Source organism: Thermobia domestica, chromosome 9, assembly GCF_964235325.1.
Source record: "Thermobia domestica chromosome 9, izTheDome1.hap1.1, whole genome shotgun sequence".
Taxonomy (NCBI): Eukaryota; Metazoa; Arthropoda; class Insecta; order Zygentoma; family Lepismatidae; genus Thermobia; species Thermobia domestica.
Genome location: NC_137462.1, coordinates 28,137,182 through 28,159,807, shown reverse-complemented (window position 1 = coordinate 28,159,807; position 22,626 = coordinate 28,137,182). Strand labels below are relative to the sequence as shown.

The following is a 22,626-nucleotide window of genomic DNA, read 5'->3' as shown; positions in this document are numbered from 1 at the left end:
CACCTGACCTTATGTCTTACATACAGAATTATTGGACTTAATTTTAAATACATCAGTTAGCACAAAGAATTCAAGTGATTCAAGAAGAGGGGGACCAATTCATAGTTGCCAACACTGCTCAACTATTGCTTCAGTTTGAATTTCTTAATCGATTCTGTAAACATCATGCAGTTGCATACCCATTAACAGTGTAATTTGAAATAGATACAAAAAAAACTAAGTGATACATTGAAATTCAAACATACATTTGATATTGATCGTTTCTAAACCAAACGAGTAATTCATTTGACTATTCCTTTTCAGCACTAAAATGTACACCTACTGTTTAAACGTAGAACTGGAATCAACATGTGCTCCTACCATGAATTGAACCCCGGTATGTCATGCCAAACACTCGTTTGCAAGTCATGTGTCCAGGAGGAAAATCCAAAGTATGTATGAAGTTTCGTTAGTCTAGCGGGAACCGAATTTGCTGAACCTTTGTGAGTGTTCTTCGTTACAAACTTACGTTATACGACTTGATAATTGTCTCAAAACTATGATAATTTTGACTTTTAGGCTAGTAAAAAGAATTGAAATTCCTGCTTATGTAGCCTATATCTTTGTCAAATTATAAATTTTATTTTACAACATTTTGCTGTTCTCTACCTATCTGTATTATATAGCTATTTATTTCCATGTTACAAGTATAAAACTAACACCTCGTATATTAGTCTGTGGTTTCGCATACATGCTGTCACATTAATATTTCAGAGGTAAATTAAAATGTTATTCATTTGTTCCTTAAATACGCGTATTTGAAGAAAAAAAAAGACAGATACATCAATTATTCTAAATTCCGAAATCGTGAAGTGTTTTAAGAGAGTATTTTATTTTTTCCTTTACAATAATAATTTGTTAATCATTCTTCGAAAACTACTAGGATGCTCTTTCGTCTTTGAAACAATGAGACATTCCTCCTGCGAGAAGTAGAAAAAGTCCTCTGGGCCCCTCCCTGTCTTCCATTCAGTTCGCGATCAACAGAGTAACCCCTATTTCTTCCTTTCCCGTTCGTCACAAGAACATAGAAAACGAAAAAAATTGACAGTCACGAAAAATGTGATTACATTGTACGTAAGATCAGGCGTTTATTGTTCTTCTGTGACAACAGACACTAGAAAGAGCCAAAAGCCAAGACTCGTGAACAGAGGAAAACATCAAGCATTATGATTTACCCTGTCTCGCCATATCTCTTATGGATATCAACTACATTGAAGGTTCCGTATTAAAATAATTAATATTTGTGTTGGGTCGTTCCTCATTTGTATACAGGAATAAATGTCCATAATTTCTCTTCAGATTAATTGGGAAGGCACGTGATTTTGTGACTACATTACAGAGCCGCTCATACAACAAATATTACAAATTTCTTATGCAAGGTCGTACAACGTTCCAGTATAGTGTGACGCACAGATTGAGATGTTTCCCTCCTATAATTAGAATTAGAATTATTCCTTAGAAAATTTCAGTTTCATAAAGCAAGGAATATTTTAGAAAAAATAGTCAAATATAAAAACATATAAAATTGAAGTTCATTTCAAAGAAAAGAACTATTTTCATATATAAATCAATGAGCTAAAGAAAACAAACAACCGGTAAATAAAAGATAATGCAGAAAGGATCTTAAAAGGAAATTTATCCTTTGAAATGTTCTACGTGGTCATTTCGATCATAGCAATAAGAAACGCAATACATAGAAATAAATGTGTTTTTATTTTAATTTTTTTTGGGGGGGGGTAAATGTATATTAATAAAGATCGAATTGCCTGCTCTCTGACAGAAACTGTAAACACTATCATAATCCGTGACTTCTAGACTCTCCAATCACTGTTCATTTCAAAAGGAGAACGTCATTGATCCCCAATTTGCTACAGCCAATTACGTCACTAGTATAATATTGCACTTAATGGAAAGGCAGGTACTATTGCATATCTCCAATTGTATATAGCCACATTGACAACAGTACAATAGGTAGAGTGTGTATCAGGAGTTAATGCATTAAGTGATCGTCTGTTTCAAAAGTACCGGATTGTGTAGAAGTTGTTCTGGGGACCGAAAAGAATTTTCTAGGTTATGTTTGTAAATGCATTTCAACATGTGTACTGTCACTTAAGTGAGTAATTAAAGAGAATAACATATTATTGGATGCCTTCTTCAGTATTATATAGCCCAAATATTTAAATAATTTGCGTTCTCGTTTCCGGATTGGGAGACTCGTGTTCGATTTCTGACGAAGATACATCTCAACATAATGCTGATAAAAGTAACGTAAAACACCAACCAAACCAAACTGCACATCATATATATAGGCTACACTGCAAAATTATCTTTAAAATGGTACTGAATCACTAATAAACTTTATGTTTCAATCGTAATGAATCATTAATAAAACGTGCGGTCATTCTTTCACTGCCAAATCAGCCAATTTGCATCCAAAAAAGCACACAATTGATGTTAAAATAATAACAATAACGATAATTCATTGTTTATTTTAGTACTACTTATTTTTCTATTATTATACCTAATTGTGATTTAACAATGAAGACTTGTTGACATATTGCTGACAGAATTATTGTATTGAAGTTTTTAATCTAAGAATGGATAAACATATAAAGAAAATATGGTACTTACCACCTCCATTTTTGTAGCAGAGATAAGGAAACCGCCATACATTGGCCAAATCAACAGCGAATCCAATAACAGACAAAAGAAAATCGACTTTCTTTCCCCAGGTTTCTCTTTCCTCTTGTCCAAGATCCCCAGGCGTTGGAGTCGGGGTCTTCGTGTCGGGGCCCATGGGTAACTCCCTCCTCCTATTCTCTTATCGTCGTCGTGCGAAGCAGCAGACGCCTTGGATCGGCGATCAACCAATAGATGCTAAAGATGCTTCGTCTGTTGTCCAACGTGTTCCCGTGGCCTACAGAGGACATCGCCGGCGAACACCGAACGATTGTTAACAAAGTAGCCAATGTGGATAATGACAGTAATTGTGGTGAGGATTGTAAATTTTTGTACCGTGGCAATCGAGTGCTCACTTTGTATTGTAGTGAATATGTTAAAGTAGCAGTAATGATATCTAAGTTGTTATTCTAGTACAATCTTTGTAGAGGTGGAAATACGGTCCATATTTTTGGTCTCTCCATATTTTCTGCTTCAAAATGGTTAATACTTATAGTAAATGTTTTAACATCGGAGATCTGAAAGAAAACAAAACAATAACAAAATTTAGTAAATTCATATATTAAGAACGCACACGCATATATGTATATACATATTGAAGTACATATTATACAGTTCGTTCGAAAAGTCTGGGTTATGGAAGAGAGATACATAGAAACATTCCGCTACAGTACAGTTGAAAATTGTTTCCCTTAGCTTGAAGACTCAGGAAAATCATATTATACACTCAACGAATATTATTAAACAACTGCTGAATGAACAGCTGTTTCCAGAGATGGTGTCGGTCAATGATAAAATCTTGACCCATAATTCACTACCCACCGTGATCCTTTCTGAACACCACTCATCAAGACCTAGGGATGCGCACGAGACGAGTCAAGACAGGATTTTCCTGACAAAATTCGAGTCGAGACACGGCTCTCCCAATAGAGAAATATACATTTTTCGAGTCGAGACATCACTTTTACAGCACATTTTCGAGACGAGACAGCCACAAATCTTATCTCGTGCGCATCCCTATCAAGACCCACTCTGACGCATCACCCAGCAAAACCCATCGTCATCAACTCTAACCCATGATCCACGCCCTCCTCTCTACTGACTAAAGAGTTTACACTTGTCAAGGCTGTGAAATTGTCACTAATCGGAGTTTGAATTTCTACGGTCAATCGCTCAAGCGCAGCTCTGTTATAATACCAGTGGACCAGAACTTTACAATATAAAATGATGAAGTGTGTGTCATGGACCATATTAGGATGAATTTCAATTTAGTTATCATCTATAATTATTTCGTTATTGAATTACAGATACTTTTCAGTGAAATTTGAAAGTCTCAAATCAAAGTAAAGTAGGCCAAGGTAAAAAAAAAAGTAAAATTCGACTGTGTCTCTAAGGGAATTCGTGTTACTATTCGGTTCAAAATCTCTTGTCGTCGCGAATTCTGTCGAGGAATTTGAAGATTAAAATATATAAAGCGATAATCATGCCTGTTGTTCTGTATGGTTGTGAAACATGGTCGCTTACTCTGAGGGAAGAACATAGACTGGAAGTATTTGAGAACAGGATTCTGAGAAGAATATTCGGACCCAAGAGGAACGAGAATGGGGAATGGCGGAAGCTTCATAACGAGGAACTACATAGTTTATACGGTTTACCCAACATTGTTAGGGTCGTCAAGTCTAGGAGGCTTAGGTGGGCAGGTCATGTAGCTAGAAAGGAAGAAAGTAGAAACGCTTTCAAAGTCTTGACTGGTAGACCCATAGGAAAACGACCATTAGGAAGACCTAGGCGCAGATGGGAGGACAATATTAAGATGGATCTCGCAGATATAGGAATACAAAGTAGAAACTGGATGCAATTAGCTAAGGATAGAAGTCAGTGGAGAGCTTTTGTGAACGCGGCACTGAACCTCCGGGTTCCATAGGCCATAAAGTTAGTTAGTTAGTTTAGTCTCTAAAGCCAAGTAGTAAGTCCTATTGCTACTATTACAATTACAAATATCAATATCCAAAAGTACCTGAAGTTCTTTTTTACTTAGATATACGCATCTCAGGTAAGTAAATAGAAACAAATGAAAAAGGAAGAAACATGGAGACCTTGAAAATAAAACGTAGACAAATTCCCCAGTGTTCAGAAAATGCTGTCTACAATGCACTGAGTAGAGTGAGCCGATGGCTCAGAGTGGGTTACGGTGGGCGGTGGGTTGCAGTGAGTCGTGTCTTGTTGACCCACTGACCTACTCACAAATCTTGATCCCTAGATCCACGACCCATCACCCACTCCATTTCTGGCTTCTTCACATGTTGTGTATACTTGTCATCCGAACGGAACATTCTTCAACTAAAAACAATCATTGCTTTGTTGTTAGCATTGTAATGCATATCTTTATCACTCGATATTACGTATAATTCTATGTTGAGCACAACAAATGACTACAATCTGAAACTCACCGTCTTTAATGTGCAATATACGTCTCTGCAGGGGCGAATCCAGGACGGACTTCTGGAAGGGGCGGTGGGTTGTAATACTGCTACTTAAAGCTAGAGCTCCAAACTCTGGGATGGGTTTTATTTATATACAAAATAATAAAGCTTTCTCTTCTGGGAGGCAATCACCCCGATCTCCCAGCCCGGAATCCGCCCCTGCGTCTCTATTGAGTTGTAGGTTAAGTCTATAGTTTCTTAACGGGGGAACGATTGGTGTAGCATGAAACTTTGATCTTACCCTTCATCTGTACTGTTTCTCTTATAGTTTTATCTTCTTTTTTCGAAAATATAAGTGGAAGTATTTTGCAATTAATCCAATGTTCTCGGGATTGCTACCAGAGTAGGTGTTGCTGTGCTGAGCTTTCGTTACCATACAGCGGCAACATCTTCAGAGCTGTGTGAAGATGTTGCCGCTGTATGGTAACGAAAGCTCAGCACAGCAACACCTACTCTGGCAGCAATCCCGAGAACATTGGATTAATAGTAGACGCCAGCAAAGCTTCAAGATCATATTTTGCAATTACTTACCATCCTTTGGGGTGCACAATAATACCCGTTCAGTATTACATAGACATAGTCCCTCCCCCCCTTTCCCAAAAAGCTTGGACCGCTGTCAACAAAACTTTCTGGGTGTTCTTCTGCTATGAATAACACAGTAGTTTATAAGCCATTGATCGCGAAGAACTGTTTTAGACTTCCAAGCCAGATTGCTTTAGACACAGAAGCGTCTAAGTTTTAAGTAATATCAATGTCCGTCCTTCCGCTTGTTTGTTTGTTTGTTTGTTTGTTGACAGGTATCAGAGCAAACACGGTAAGAGAGCAAGAGACTGTTTTCTGATGTGATTCAGTGTCTCAAGAATAGATTCCATCTCTATTTCTATTCTTCTATTACAGACAAAAATAGTAGAAAAAATTTCTACTCCAAGGCTAATCACCATTTTCTGCTCCAAGGCTAATCACTAGGGCCCGGAAGTTGAGGAAAAATCCTCTTTTTTACGAGTGCCCCAAGATGAGGCTTAACATAATATATGTTCATTTTGCGTCACTGTAGGCCAGAAAATGGCGGGTTTTATTTGTTCTTTTTTTGCCTTTTTCGGCGGTTTTTTTTTTGTTTATTGGTCTTTTTTAAAGCTTTTTATAGATCTTAATGTCTTTTTTTTTTTTTACTTCATCTTTCGACAACAAATTTTACTGGCTATTTACTCGAATCACCACCACCTCTTAAACATCTTTTATTTAGTAAAGAAAATTCAAAAGATAAGACATTCTTCAACGACTGCACTGATAAGACCAGATCCGCAACAATCACAAGTCAGATAAGGAGACGTCACAATGTCCTCCAGCAAGGAGGGGTGAGGATGGGGAAGGTTTTTATTTTAGTTTGTACTTCAGTTTGTGGAAGAAGGACAGACCGTTAACCTACCATGAGCTTGTATTTCTTGAACATTATATTCATTAAATATGTAATTCTAATTAAAGTGGGTCTTATTTTTACGTCCTTTTTTCCAGTTTTAGGTCCTTTTTTTAGATATCTTAGGTCTTTTTATAGGTCCTTTTTAGGCAATTTTTAGGCCTTCAACTTCCGAGCCTTACTTATCACTATACTAAAATCGAAAATGGTTGGAATCTATACATGTTCCGGTTTCAACATTGATGTCTATAGAGCAAGAGTTGTAACTTATAACGGAAAACCGTTGATTTGATATAACTTAAGTGTTTCAAGGTTCCAATTGTTCTATTGTAGAGCAATCGGACAAACGAGTGAAGTTGCGCTTGAACGAAGGAGAAACCAATAGTATGGAGATTGAAAGAGGAATCAAACACGGATGTAGTATGTCGCCACAATTATTCAACATTTACAGTGAATGTTTAATGAAGGAAAAGTTAATGGGAATTGGAAATTTCAAGATTGGAGGGGAGATCGCTGACAAGGTGAGGTATAGAGACGACACAATTATTATGGCTAGAACGGAAAAAAGAACTACAGGAGACGATTGACAAAATAATTAACACTGGGAAACAATATGGAACGGAAATCAACATCGAAAAATCGGAAGTCATTAGAATATCCCCTGGAAACGCGTCCTTGCAAGTCAGAGTAGAACAAAGAGAATTTGAAGAGGTCGATAATTTCAAGTATCTGGGAAGCATTTTGACGAGAGATACTTATTGCATCAAAGAGATCAGGTCAAGAATTGACATAGGCAAAGAAGAATTCAACAAGAAAAGGTCACTCTTAACTAGAAGGCTTAATATGGAACTAAGGGAGAAGTTGGTCAGATTGTATGTATGGAGAATTGGACTGTATGGTTCAGAGATATGGACATTACAGAAGTTAGAGAAGAAATATTTAGAGAGGTTCGGAATGTGCTGTTGGAGGAAGATGGAAAAAATAAAATGGACAGAGAGAGCAACAAACGAAGATGTTTTAAAACAGATAGAAGAGAAAAGGACGCTTCTAGGCAGCAACCTTCGTTGGAAGATCAATTGGATTTGGCACAACTTGCAAAGAAATTGTCATCTTCATACCGCCATACAAGGAAAGATGGAAGGAAAGCGAGGAATAGGAAGAAGAAGAACATAACTGATCGATTATTTGAAAAATAGAACAAAATATTGGGAGTTAAAGAGGAAACTGAAGATCGAAAAACGTGGAATAAACATTTCCTAGCCCAAATCTAAAATTATTAATAATAATATTTTTAAACAATCATTAGTCCCAGGACTTGCCAAACGGAAGAATACTCAATAATAATAATAATAATAATAATAATAATAATAATAATAATAATAATAATAATAATAATAATAATAATAATAATAGTCGGAAATGGCAGGGAAGAATAATAAGAGACAAGAGAAAACTATTTTATTTGGACTAATATTTGTAAGTGTTGAGCGTTCCAAGAACATACCAAGGCATTCACTTCTCTATCTTTATCTCTTTTCTAAAACCGGAAGTTGTAGAAGTCTACTAACATTTCCAGTTTCAACATAGCTCTCCATAGAGCAAAAATGGTAAGAGATAACGCCAAATATTTTTAAGCGTTCTTTTATAGCATAGTTTGAAAGATAAATATTAATATCCGATTTTGGATACTTATTTTGCACCTAATTGGTTTTGTATACCTTGTCTCTTGCAAGCCGAATCCAAATTTCTATCTCTGACTCGCGGATGTTGTTAGTTGCATCAAAATTATCGTTACGAATTTATTCATTCATTGATTTACTATGTTAAAAATAATTTTTTCCCCTAATTTCTCAGCTTTTTTTGCTAATGGTCGTCATTGGTGCGCAAATTCGCAAACTGAAATTATTTAGTTTCAAACACGAGCCTTAGTTATGGTTTTAGTTTTAAAGTCTTGGTCCGTGGCTCCGCATGGCGTAGTCGCTAACGCTCTCGCCTTTGATGCGAGCGGTCCCAGGTTCGATTCCCGGTGGGAACACTCGGTCGAAAAAGTGTAACAGCTTTTTCAGACCAGCCATCTTGAGTGAAACTTTTCCTGGGTTTTCCTAATTTACACCAGGCAAATGTCGGGATGGTACCTAACATATAGGTCCCACGTCGCTTTCTTCCTTCGCTTTCAGCCTCGATAGTGTGCTCGCTGAGGGACGTTATCCCTCACATGTGATGGGCTAACATGGCCATAGATGCCGAAAGCCCAGAAATCTAATTCCTAATCCTAAAGTCTTGGTTCCGTTCTTCATAACCTCGGTATGCAACATCCTTTCTGAAAGTCTAGTGGCTAGCGTACGCGCCTGTTTTGAACAAGGCCCCATGTTCAATTCCTGGTGGAAGGACCTTGAAATTTCAACACCACTTCTCATATGGTCTCGCTGATCAAAATGGTCACTTAACTTCAAAAAACAACTACAAAGAAACAAAAAAAACAAAATACACAATCACAAATCACGCGTACTCTTCGTACTTAGGACCATCAACTCACAAATTTACTAATTCAATCCTATCCTGTGCTGCCATCTACAATTTGAAAATGTTATTTTATACATATATACCAATCAAAGCTACCAAGTAACGGTAAATAGAGTGATAAAAAGAAAGAAACAATCTAAGATAAAAAAAAGAGAAAAAAGAAAACTAAAATAGAAGGAAAATTACATTTGGCTCCCTTCATTAACCTCCACCTGCTTTATAGTAAAATAATTTATTTAGTTCTTCTTCATCCGCTAACACACTTGAAACCTTGTTCCCATAGTAACTAATTCAACTTTCCATGGTAACTTTCAAAGCACTCTCTATGCAATTATATTATAACCCTGATATGCAGGAACTTTGATAAGATAGAAGAGTGACGCATCACGATCTGTGTTTTTAAAAATGGGGAAGGGGGTTAGTTACTAAGATCAAATAGGAGTAGGGTAAGAATAAACTTTTATTTAAAGAAAGTATAAACAAAAATGTCATTATTTACATGTATGTCAATGTCTTCATTTTCCATTTTTACAGTTAAGGTATATATTCTTTTGACAGTTACATTAATTTGCTTCTTAGTAAATTGTAAATTATTTACTTTTTTATATAAAAAAGAAAACGTTCAGCTTCTCGTTTAAATGTCATTAAAAATCATAAGAACTCGATAGAATATTCTGCAATCATCTTATTATAAAATACCAGGGACGGATCCAGGACGGACTTCTGGGGGGGGGGGGGCAGTGGGTTGTACAGAGTAATATTGCTACTTAGAGCTACTTTTAAGAGCTCCAACCTCTGGGATGGGTTTTATTTATATATAAAATAAGGAAGTTTCCTCTTCTGGGGAGGCACCCCCCTGAATCCGCCCTTATAAAAATACACTAGGCAGGGCGAACTAGAATTTTTTTTTATAGGGAGCACACATCTGAGTAGGCAAATTAATCGGGGTTCCTCATAAGGGAAGAGGGGGTAATGGAATTTTTAAGGGGGCGGAAAATTAAATATTTAATCCTCGCGTTGGGGGCCGCGGTGGTTCAGTGGTAGAGCGTTCATCTCTGGTGCTTGGGGTCCCGGGTTCGATCCCAGCCCCCGCCAAGTGAACCTTGTGGTAGACAAACACCGTGTGCGTGGGTTTTCTCGGGGTTCTCCCGTTTCCTCCCACTTTCTTCATTCCACCATTTCATTCATTATTCATTATCACCGTCTCCTTTAGCCTAACCGGCATAACCGTGGGACGTAAAACTCAAAGATTTCATTTCATTTTCATTTTTTTTTCATTTTTGAAATGAACAGTACACAGAATGAGACTAATAACTATTTATTATGCTGCCGTCTAGGAGTGACAGTTCTAAATGTCAGTCACATCTCCTACCAACGAGGGGGATGGGGGAACTTTATGCCCACCAACTTAAAATAAATTTGTGAGACACACTAACATGGAACTCTCAAAATAAACAGTACGCGGGATAAGATTAACCCCCAAATTCAGAAAAGGCGGGATACTGCTATCTATTATGCTGCCATCTAGGAGTGACAGTTCTAAATATCAGTCACATGTCTTACCAATGGGGGTTACTTCGTGCCCACCAACTTAAAATGGTAAATTTTATGAGACACATATACGTTCAATTTGAACGAATGGAAGGTACACACTGTAGCTAAACATGTTGAGCAATATCATATTTTCTTACAATTTAAAAAAAAAAACCTATTAGAAGAGTAATTACAAAAAAATTCTGAGGTGGGTACAAAGTACCCTCCCATTGGTAGTCCGAGGGTTAATGCGGCTACCATTAATTCTTGTTTCCGCTACATGTAAAATGAGCTAGTGATTTTCAACAAGGTTATAGGCCAAACAGAAATTCTTGTTTTTCCTATATCTAAGATAAGAGATAGGTGTTGCAACAGAGTTAAAAGGAAACAGAAATAGGCCAAACAGGAATTCTTGTTTTTCCTATATCTAAGATTAGAGATAGGAGTTGCAACAGAGTTAAAAAGAAACAGAAATAGGCCAAACAGAAATTCTTGTTTTTCCTATATCTAAGATGAGAGATAGGAGTTGCAACAGAGTTAACAGGAAACAGAAATAGGCCAAACAGAAATTCTTGTTTTTTCTATATCTAAGATGAGAGATAGGAGTTGCAACAGAGTTAACAGGAAACAGAAATAGGCCAAACAGAAATTCTTGTTTTTCCTATATCTAAGATTAGAGATAGGAGTTGCAACAAAGTTAAAAAGAAACAGAAAAAGGTCAAACAGAAATTCTTGTTTTTCCTATATCTAAGATAAGAGATAGGAGTTGCAACAGAGTTAAAAGGAAACAGAAATAGGCCAAACAGAAGAGACACAATTGCATCCACGAGTTACTGTGTGGGTTGTGACAACTTTCTTATGACAACAAATCATATGACATTACTTCTTGTGACAACTTTCTTTGGGAGCTCCTAAAGCCACGGGTTTACGAAAACAATCCCACAACACTGTAAGGCTTACAGAGGAAATTAAAAGTGACATTAGCTACCTCAATAGGTATATGTGTGATCAAGTGATTGTAAATTTCATCTAGAGAGTGCGGTGCTGCAGCAGGGGCGGATTAAGGATTTTGGGACCCTGGAGTCGACTATTTAATTGGGGTCCTATGTTACAAATAGTTCCAGCGCATAAATTTTCTCAAATAGCTCACTTTCTCACAAATAAGTATCGTGAAGACGCTAGTGAAAGAAGACTTAACTCTGGCGATACGGCGAGCGGAAAAAATGCATGGGTCTGAAGCCTATATGTTGATTGCTATATTTTAGTAATTAAAAGAGGTATTTTTGGGGGCTCCCTGAGCCTGTGGGCACTGGAGCTTGGGCTCCATTGGCTCTGCCCTTAATCCGCTCCTGTGCTGCAGAATAAGTCGTGGAGGACATATAACAAACATTACTTTTCATTCTTATATCGGGACATTTACCTGATGTAAGTATGTGAAATATGCAAAATACTTTCTAATTTCTAAAAATTAAGTATTTTGGGGGACGGCGTTTCTGTTGGGATAAACTTTATTTCACCAGTTAACATTTTTTTCCTGCACGTATGCCAAGGCGGCTGGTACTCTATGTTACATGGTTGTGTAACCGGATATTTCTTTTAATAGTAAAGGATTTTTTAAGTACTAACGTTGTGTATCACTAAAAAATAAACCCTTGCTCTTGAATGCAAGACACTATTGATGCATCTCATGTGGTTCGGATTCCACGTTAATCAGTAGGTCCACGTCTCATATAGCCTCGCTGCTGAACGGGACGTAAAACTCAAAATCAATCAACTATTGATGCATCTCTAAAAAAAATCAATTTTAAAACCGAAAGAGTAAAGACATGTTTTATTGAGCATATGACAGGAAGCTCTTCAAGGTAGCCCTAGATAAACTTCATCCATAAGGATCTAATAATAGTCTTCGGAGCTAGATCATAAAACTCCTCAATGGCTGACAGTGTTACTACCATAATTGTGTGTATGTGCACGCATAACTTTGACATAGGTGCACCAATTTTAATGATTCTTCTTTTGTTTGGTTAAGTTTGGTTTCGTAGTGGTTTAGCAACTTCATTAGAATTTGATTATAGTCTTTGGAGCTAAACTAGGAAACTCTTTAACGGCTGACAGTGTTGATATCTTAATTATCTGCCTGCATTGTGTGCATCAAGATCTGACGATTGGCTTTAGGGTTAGAATATGAAACTTCTTAACAGATGGTACTGTTATGACCATGTGTATGTTAACGCATAATTCTGTAACACGTACACCGATTAATATACAGTAGATATATTTGATCAAGCATGTTTCGTTGGCCGACGAATATTGTAGGAAGTTAACTGTCCAGCTTTATTTCAGGTATCTAACTAAAGCATTAGGATAACGAAAGAGTAGAAAAATTAAATCAACATAAAAAGAAAAATAACTGACTTCAGAAACGCACTAAAAAGCAGTAAATAAAAACTAAAAGAAGCATTAACCAACTTCAATAAAAGCGCTAAAAAGTAGAAAATAATACAAGCTATAAAAACAGAAAATAATAATAATAACAAAGTTTCTTTAAAACAGAAAATATTTAATTACTGTTGCGTATACATAAAAACATTTTGAAGTTTATGCCGAGCCAAACAAACCAACGCCAAACTAATTTTATATTAGGTATTAATTTGTTTGGCTTGGCAAGCACTTCAAATTTCTTTTATAAATAATAGAAATGAAATATTTTCTGTTTTTAAGCGATTTACTGTTATAATTACATTTTAGCACTTTTATTGTTTTCTACTTTTCGCTACTTTATCGTTTTCTACTTTTAGTGATTTTTATTGTTTTTCTGTTATTTACCTACTTGATTGTTTTCTACCTTTTAGCTACTTGATTGTTTTTCTACTTTTAGCCATTTTATTGTTTTCTACTTTTGAGTATTTTTTTAAAAAAATGCTTTCTACTTTTTAGGGATTTTTTTTTTACTTTTAGACTTTTTATTGTTTTCTATTTTTAATGCGTTTTGTTGTTTTCTACTTTTAACGATTTTATTGTTTTCTACTTTTAGTGTCCTTATTATTTACTACTTTTTAGCGCTTTTGTTGAAGCCGGTTCAGATTCTTTTTCTAAAGTTTTTATTTTTAAGTCAGTTCATGTTATTTTAAGTTCATGTTCAAGTTTTTTCTTTATTTTTGAAGTGTAGCATTCCTCTCCAGTCTTGTAGTTATATGAAAAGTAGACCTTAATATGAAATCTGGAACCACCGTAATGCATTCAATGCTTTCCCACCACGAATAGAACCAAGGACTACATTAGGCAGCCTTATTAGTAAACGTTGAGGTTAAAAGGTAATAAAAATATTTTTGAATTGTTGCCTACAAGACGAGACGAAAAGTTAGGGTTTCTCCCCTTGTCTCGTAAGTTTTGTATCAAATCTCGTCTCGTCTCAATTCTCGAAGAATTATTTCTCGTCTCGTCTCGATTCTCGGAAAACCTTTTGTATTTCATTTTGTATTTTTTTTTAATTTGAATTTACCGAGCGAAGTAGCTCAAGTAGTAGAGCGTTGGCTTCGCATTCGAGAGGTCGTAGGTTCGATTCCCGCTGCCGAACATCCTGACTGGGGTTTTCCTAAATCCTTCCAGGCAAATGCCGGGATGGTACCTACTAAACAGGCCCTGGCCGATACCTTTCCATTGTTACTATTGTTGTTGTTAAATATCCAGGATAAAATGACCTGTGAGCTGTATCTGGTGATTGATAAATAAATAAATAAATAAATTTGAGTACAAAAATTGATCTCTTAAGTTTTTTCTTTATTTCATTTAGAAGTTTTCAGTATCCTTTTGAGTCATGAGAGGTCCACGAAAGGTGTGATATAACAACCTCTAACCACAAGGGCGCCCATGTTGTGGTTTCCAAGGGGGGCAAGTATGAACGACGTTTCAAATATAGTTTCAAATTTTGCTGTAAGTAATGTAAAAATTCTATTGGGTTTTCGATATTCTGAAGTACAATTTCCTCTAGGTGGGGGCCAGCGCCCCACCTTGCCCCCTTGATGGGCACCCTTGTCTAACCATATTTATCATTAAATTTATATTGCAAAATGATTTGCTTACCTTTAAACGCTGATAAATTCTCTTCATTGTATTCTTATAACCATTTTATCGGTTTATAGTTTTTGTACTACCAACCATGTAACACTAAAACACTGTTTGCTATTTAAGACTTGAGTGAACTACTGTTAACTACGTCATTCGTGGAATATCATGTTTCTTATCTTGTCTCCAATTTAAAAATATGCTTCTCGTCCCGTTTTCGAGACGAGTCGAAAAATTTTTCGTTTCGTGGGGCACTATTGTTTGTGCCTAATTATAAATAGAGATCTTTACAAGTGAAAGAAAGTATCTGATTGGATGTTACAAGTGGCCTTCTTTCATTTTCTAGTGTATAAGCGGTATTCTTCGTTTATACCTCCAAAATGTTCTGATGAAGATAGTGATACGTTGTCGAAATTAAAACACAAATTACAAGTTGTGCTTAAGACAGATTTTGGATTTCTACTTAAAATGGGAAGAGTATCCCATGACAAGTAATTGAAAATTACATATACGAGTAGATAGTTTAACTTCCCCATAGTTATGCCCATATGGGTAAAGGAGATGGTTGATTTTAATTAAAGTGAGTGATTGTGAAATTAAATGTCCTGGTGCTCTCCCAGGACAACATGAATCGAACCCGGGACAACTGAACTAAAGACACACGCCCAGGGCCGGCCCTAGGCAATTCGCTGTCCCGTGCAATGACATCATTTGCCGTCCCTTTTCTCCAGAAAGGACAAATCTTAAAACCCACAATTTTAAGTATGCTACCTCATCATGAACAACAAAGAGAGAAAAAACACTCGCACTCAGAAAGTATTAAATACTACGAATACAATCTCGTTGAGTCTGTTTTTTTCTCTTTAAGCGGATCTATTTTGTTACATCTGCAGAAGAACGATGGTAATTTTTTCATAGAATTCAATATTGAGCTTCAATCTCACTATATCCGTTTGCAATTCTAGTACAACTAACTCTTTATTTCATTATTTTCCTTTTACATCTGTTAATTAAAAAAAAAAAATATATTGTTTCCACCTTCAATAATAAGGAACTTGTTTGTGACAAAGACAAGACTAGTTTTCGTATAAAAAACTATGATAACTAACTAAATAGAACAGGTGTTTGCTACTGTTCGAGAACTGAGTTCTTGTATTTGACAACAATCAAGCAATTCATGCTGAGATTTCTTTTTTACCTTTTGCTTTAGCAGTCCATGTGATTTTAAACTAATGCGACCTAAACATGATTTATGAATGTAGTATTCAAATACAAGGTCAGCTTAGTAAATTTAACAACCATCATCATGAAGTTCAACAAAAAAATATTTATTTTATACAGTATAGTTGTGAGAGATTTTGCCACCCCGTCGAAACTGGCTGCTCCGTGCAAATGCACGTATTGCACATATGATAGAGCCGGCCCTACACACTCCCTAGCCACTAGACCAGTAGTGAGGATCATGGCGAGCAACTATTTCTGCAACAATGAACTTTCGAACTTCTCAATCTATTGTATTTAATTATTAGAGATGGGATGTTTAGGCATTAAAAACTTGTAAAATAGGCAGGCAAATAGGCACTTAAAATATTAAAAATAGGCAATAAAATAGACAGGCAAATAGGCACTTAAAATATTAAAAATAGGCAATAAAATAGGCAGGCAAATAGGCACTTAAAATATTAAAAATAGGCAATAAAATAGGCAGGCAAATAGACACTTAAAATATTAAAAATAGGCAATAAAATAGGCACTAAAATAACTCGAAATAATTAACTCAAATACTCAAATACTCAATACAATTTAAAAATAAATTCAAGTCATAGATAATGTTCAAAGGATATAGAAACTTACCTGTTTGTTAATATCTTTTACTGTATATAGAAAAAAGAAGCTTGGCATGTATTCCATGTACATTTGGTAAATACGTTCTATACAGTGCTTTATTACTACACATAACAGTCCAAATTTTATTCACTTTATTAGTACACACAGTAGTACAAAGTTTTACAGCACTATATCAGTACACATGGCAGTCCAAAATTTTACGTCATCTTATTACTACAAACAGCACATTTTCTCGGAAGAGGCAGAGTCCTTTCTTGAAACACTAAATTATATATTTTTCTCAATAAGTCTTATTTTGAAAAAAATGCATAGAAAGGCAATATTTAGGCACTAAAGCAATTATTTAGGCTGGAAGGGCAAAATAGGTAAAATAGGCAAAATAAAATTGGCTTAAATTGAAACTATAACCCTCCATATAAACTTTAAAACTTTATTTTTGATCATATCTTCAATATTAAAGAATAGGCATTTTGCCTAACATCCGGTCTCTATTAATTATATTATTGACGTTCATTGATCAGCTAGACGTCCTTTCCTTTTGATTCTGTAAATCCAACGCTGAACACAAATTACGTAGCAACATTTTGACTATGTCAGTTGTCTGAATTCTATTTATGTATATTCAGTACCCATTCTTTACAACAGAATACAACTCTTTATCAGGACACTGGATGGAAAAATGATGCAATTAAAAAAAAGAAAAAAACCTGCACGTAAGTAAAAAAAAGTCCTGCTTTAGCTGGTCGATTGATGTTTGTTTGCGTCGTGCAGCGACCAATTTTTATCTTCTGAGTAAGTGACGCAGAAAATTAATCTCTGGGTCTCTGTGTCGCTCTCTCTTGTATGAGAATATCGTAAAATAATTAATGAATCCTCAGACCATATTTATTTTTTACTGCGACATTGGCTGTGTAAAATTAGAAATGACATGTCCAATCTCTTCAGATAAAAGTTTAAATTATATTTTTTAAAAAATAATGTATTAGTGAATAGTTTTCAGAAAAATGCAGTTGTGTTTGTACCTGTCCTCATGTAAATTGCATTCTAATTTTTCTGGTCTAAAAGCATAAGACGGTGAAGATGGCCGAATCTATGATATAAATAAATAGTACGGATTGAGAACTTCGAAGGTTTATTGACGCAAAAATAAAATTTCCATTAAATTATATCCTTTGCAATGCAAATCAGTCATGATTAGTCATTATTTATCTTCTCAATATTCTGAGAACGTGGTGGCTCAGTGGTAGGGCGTCAGCTCTGGTGCTCGGGGTCTCTGGTTCTCAGATCGCACCAATCAGGTTTCGTTTTGGCTGACACCGTGTGCATGAGTATTCTCAAGGTTCTCTGTTTTCATCACGCTTTCTTCATTCCACCATTTTCTTCATTCTCATCATCACCGTCTCCTTTAGCCTACATGGCATAAGCGTGAGATTTGAAACTGAAATATTTCATTTTGTCTTTTACAATACCCTGTTTTATATTATTCTCCAGATGGCATGAAGTGCGAACGTGAAATAAAAGGAAAAATAGTAGTGGCGATAGAAGTATTCAGGGAAAAAAAAAAATTAAATCTTTAAATAAAAAGTTAAGAAATTCACTCAAAATGTTTCGTATAGAGTATTGTATTCTATGTGGTAGAAACAGGCACACTACATAAAAGAAAACTGTCTGACTCGAACGGAAAATATGTAACGAAGTGTTACAAACAGTAGGGGAAAAAAGATAAATTTTCGATGTAGTTAAGAAGAGAAACTGGTTGGGACATTGGCTGAAAAGGAATTGTATTATGAGCGACACGCTAGAAGATAAAGTAGAACGAAGAAGGAGGGTTTTAAACGTACTGTTACATTGAATATTACATAGATCATTAATATTATATTTTCGGTATGCTACCTTATCCAAGGGAGGAATGCAAGATGGCGTATATGTAAGTGTTTGTTTTGTGTGATTGATTTTTGGATTTCTTTAGAAGAATTTTATAGCTCTTCAATTATTTCATTTGATAAAAACTAATATACTGTATATTCAAATTCTGTAAGAAAATAGTCAATTTTATAGTGAATTGTAGCCAACGTGGAAATAAGTAGATATAATGTTCCTTATGCAAAGTCGTTTTAACGTATGTTTTGCGGTATATTAAAAACCTGACTACTGTAGGAAACAGTGTCCTTAAAGCGCAAAGGTTTTAAGTCCACTTTTTTCGAAATTTTGAGTTTTTTTATGCGTATAGATGTCGCATAATGTGTTCTTTCACATGGCGATAAGAAAATATACGAAATCGTTGTTATTTAAAAGAAATAATGAATGAAATATTGTCCTATGTCAGCTGAAATAATTTTCTTAGAGCACAACGGTTGTATGTCCCAGACATAGAACTTTGGTTCCCATATATTCTTCCAAATATGAAACAGAACCTTGTGTACCCGTATTTCAGTAAATTGTGTATTGTATTATTCTAATTAAGCACACTAAATTGTACTAAATAGCTCTACGAAGAAACCATGATTACAAAATTTGTTTCAGCTTTTAAAAATACATAATGTTGTTCTTTATCACACGTTAGAGATGAAAGCACTGAACATATACGATTACACTTAAGAATACTTCAACTTCAATGTAACATTATTCAACAAAGGAAATAAAATCTCCCGCGTTTTGACAATAATCATGTTTTGAAACCCAAGCGCAGGCATGTGAATTGTACTTAGCAAGATGTCTTACACTAAGTATCTTAGTGACAGTGAAATAGTAAACGTATCATCCAACCCTGAACATTACTGAATTAAAATTCATGGAGAAAGGTCACAGCTACTTAGAAACTGATTCCATTCATTCTTCAGTGGAAAGAGCAAGGCAGCATCAAAAGGTTTGAACGACTCGTGAATGGAAATTTGTCATTCTTGGTGTTCGTAGAAAACATCCTTACAAAGTTTCTCATTTGTAATCTAGAGGACTACAAAAAACTTGCTAGTATGGTTATGAAGGACAGAACAAAGGATACAATGAAGAATAATGTAAGTTGAAAACGTACAAAGTTGTTACAGTTTGAAAAAGTAGACTTTACGTAATTCGTTTCAAGGAAAGAATTTCAGATAGTACTTTCCGTGAAATTTATGCTCGTGTTCTGGGAGACCAACTTACCTTGAAATCCTTCAATTGTACAACAATCTACTTGTAATATCGGTAGCCAGGAAAGCTGACCCTATGTCTGTGTTAATACTGGAGTAATTCCACAGGGAGAAATTTTATCAAGAATTCCACAATGCCCCAAATTACCGTAAAACACCATGATCTCAGGTAAAAAATTTCCTAAGACATCTCTATTTACCCTAGGACTATAATCCGCCAATCATTCTCTTCAGAATAGAACTGCCTTTCAGGCGGTACCATTCACGTGTCTCAATCATGTATCTAAGGCGGGAAAATCCCGAAAAAAGGGATTTTTTGGGTCTAAATATCCTTTTTTTCAACTTTTAGCCCCTCTGGACCCCCCTGTTTTAACGCAGAGATCTGAAAGAAATCTGATAAATACTACTAGGTGGGCTGAATGTTTATGCACAATTCTAATTTTCCAGGTGCAAAAGTAAGCCCGCCAAAAAAATATATACCGACAATGTCCCATATTCCCGTATACAGAGGGATATTTTGTAAACATTCCCTGAGACATCCCTAATTACCCTAGGGTCATGGTTTGCACATCATTCTCTTCAGAATAGAACTGCCTTTCAGGCGGTACCATCCACTTGTCTCCATTATGTATCTAAGGCGGGAAAATCCCGAAGAAAGGGATCAACTTTTTGCCCCTCTGGATTCCCCCCTGTTTTAACGCAGAAATCTGAAAAAAAAAACTGGTAAATACTACTCGGTGGACTGAATGTTGTGCAAAATTTCGATCTTCTACGTGCAAAAATAAGCCCGCCAAAAAAAAATAATGAATATAGACCCGCCAAAAAATAATAAAAGAAAATATATATATATATATTAGAATTATGACGTCATCACCTCCTATGTCTCGACGTAGGAAGGTGTGAAACCATACGTAAGGTCTTCTACAATGCCTCTGGACTTGGAAAAAAAACAAAAAAAAAAAAAAACGGACGAAAAAGCTCAAATAGAAGAGTTATATCGCAATGTACCATGAAACACCCGTATGGTACAAATTGTACCATAGGTTCCCCAAAGAGTACATTCATGCGCATGTTATACCCCTCTTTTAGAATTACTTGCTTTCGTTCAATAGATGATACTTTCACAGTTTGAGATTGTTTGAAAGCGTTTCTTTTCTTTTTTTTTTTTTTTACCACATTATAATTATTATAACTAGAATAGACATACAAAAATAACAGTGTCATTTGCTCCTGTTTTTAACTTTTAATGTTCTATTTTAAGCGCAACTATTAATAAAGTCAAATAAAATTAGCATTTAGTATTTATTTCAACTAATAAAACCATTTGCAATTTTCATAAGGAGTTGAACTTTATTTTTGCTCTCCCGTAAAATTTCTAAAATTGGACATAGAACCTTTGCGCTCTAAGGATGCGAATATGTTGGTCGAACTCTTTATTATGACACTAATTACGCGTCAGAACGACTCTACATAAGGCCTAATATGTCTTGACTAACAAATGACAATCACTTCAATTAACCTAATTATCCTACAATTTACTATCAATTCAGTTTATTATTACTTACATGTTTGTTAATACTTTCAGGCGATATCATAGTTTGTTCATGTAATGCAATTTATAAAAATAACGCTATGATTCATTTTTAGAAATAAACTCAAAATGTTGAATGGCTAATGCAAATAGCGGCGGATTTTATTATACAGGGTGAACGGTAACTACGTGGACAAACTTGGACGGGTGATAGTACATCTAAAAAGAAGCAAAAAAAAAAAAAGTCCTAGTGAACATGGGGTGGGGGAGGAATTCCGTCTATTTTAGGAGTGACAGAGTGTCGAAAGCGTGGAACATGAACTTCAGAGGCCAACAGCGTAAAAACAATACTCGTAGAGGGTGCGGTTAAAAACGTCACATAGAAAGTCATACCTACTCTATTGAAAAATGCATGTTTGAAAACACAGTTACGTGTGCGCACGGGATTAACAATGTGTGACACTTTTTTCTTTTACAGCATGTTCGTGAATCCCTCCTTCCCTTTCTCAATAGAGTAGGTATGACTTTCTAAATGACGTTTTTCTAGTGAGTCTAACTCGCAAGATATTGCACAACTGAACACAAACAAAAGTGGGCCTAATTGCTGCACCGTGCACATTTAAATTTTTCCGGGATACAACCACTGTCACGCACGTGCTTTCTTCGCGTTTTTACCTTGCTCTCACTTTTTTATCCATGTAATATCAGTCATGATTTTCTTGCAATAGTTTATTCACATACAGAATAACTTTGTGGCATAAGCAGCAATTTTTAGCACTTTGCCCTCCTGAGATATTACGCCCCAAAAATGGCATCAGAATCACACACTTAAACTTTCGGACCTCCATAAATCTACAGTGCCAGGAGTATCACACAGATATTTCTGCAGACTCTTTACATGCAATAGTATTCAGCACAAAGCTTATGAACCCCCTACTTTATGCCATTCCAAAATACAGCCTCTTCAAAAGTGTAATTTTCTGTAGTTTTACTGGTGATTTCATCTATTGGTTTGCAACCCTGTATATTTATTTAGACGCAAAAGTTTATATTCTCCGTGTATCTAAGTCTCTCCTGTGAACATTCGTTTTTGTTTGGTGTTCGTCTGATTCGTACGTCTTAAGCAACTGTAATTTTCGTAAACGCTTGCAAATGCAAATATTAGCACTCCACCGACAACAAAGATGGCTGCCATTTAGGAACACTTGCACATATGAAAACGTGAATGATGTTATTAACCTTCTCATACACTCGGCTCGTCACACTCAACTTTTTATAATTTTCGGATATGGTCGAGCAACCATTTTCACCATTTTTGGACCACTTCAAATGGATTGACCCAGGTATTAAACAAAAACGCCCAACACACAGTGTTGCCAACCT

General features: G+C 35.6%; 1 protein-coding gene across 1 annotated transcript in view; it reads right to left on the bottom strand.

The window, feature by feature from the left end:
* The window catches only part of DAT (Sodium-dependent dopamine transporter), a 188,216-nt gene that overhangs the window by 104,279 nt on the left and 61,311 nt on the right, over positions 1-22,626 (bottom strand). The window contains exon 2 of the mRNA XM_081770816.1: positions 2,671-3,236. Coding sequence (XP_081626942.1) covers positions 2,671-2,836 — 166 coding nt within the window. The 5' untranslated portion in view covers positions 2,837-3,236. The remainder of the gene's footprint in view (positions 1-2,670; positions 3,237-22,626) is intronic.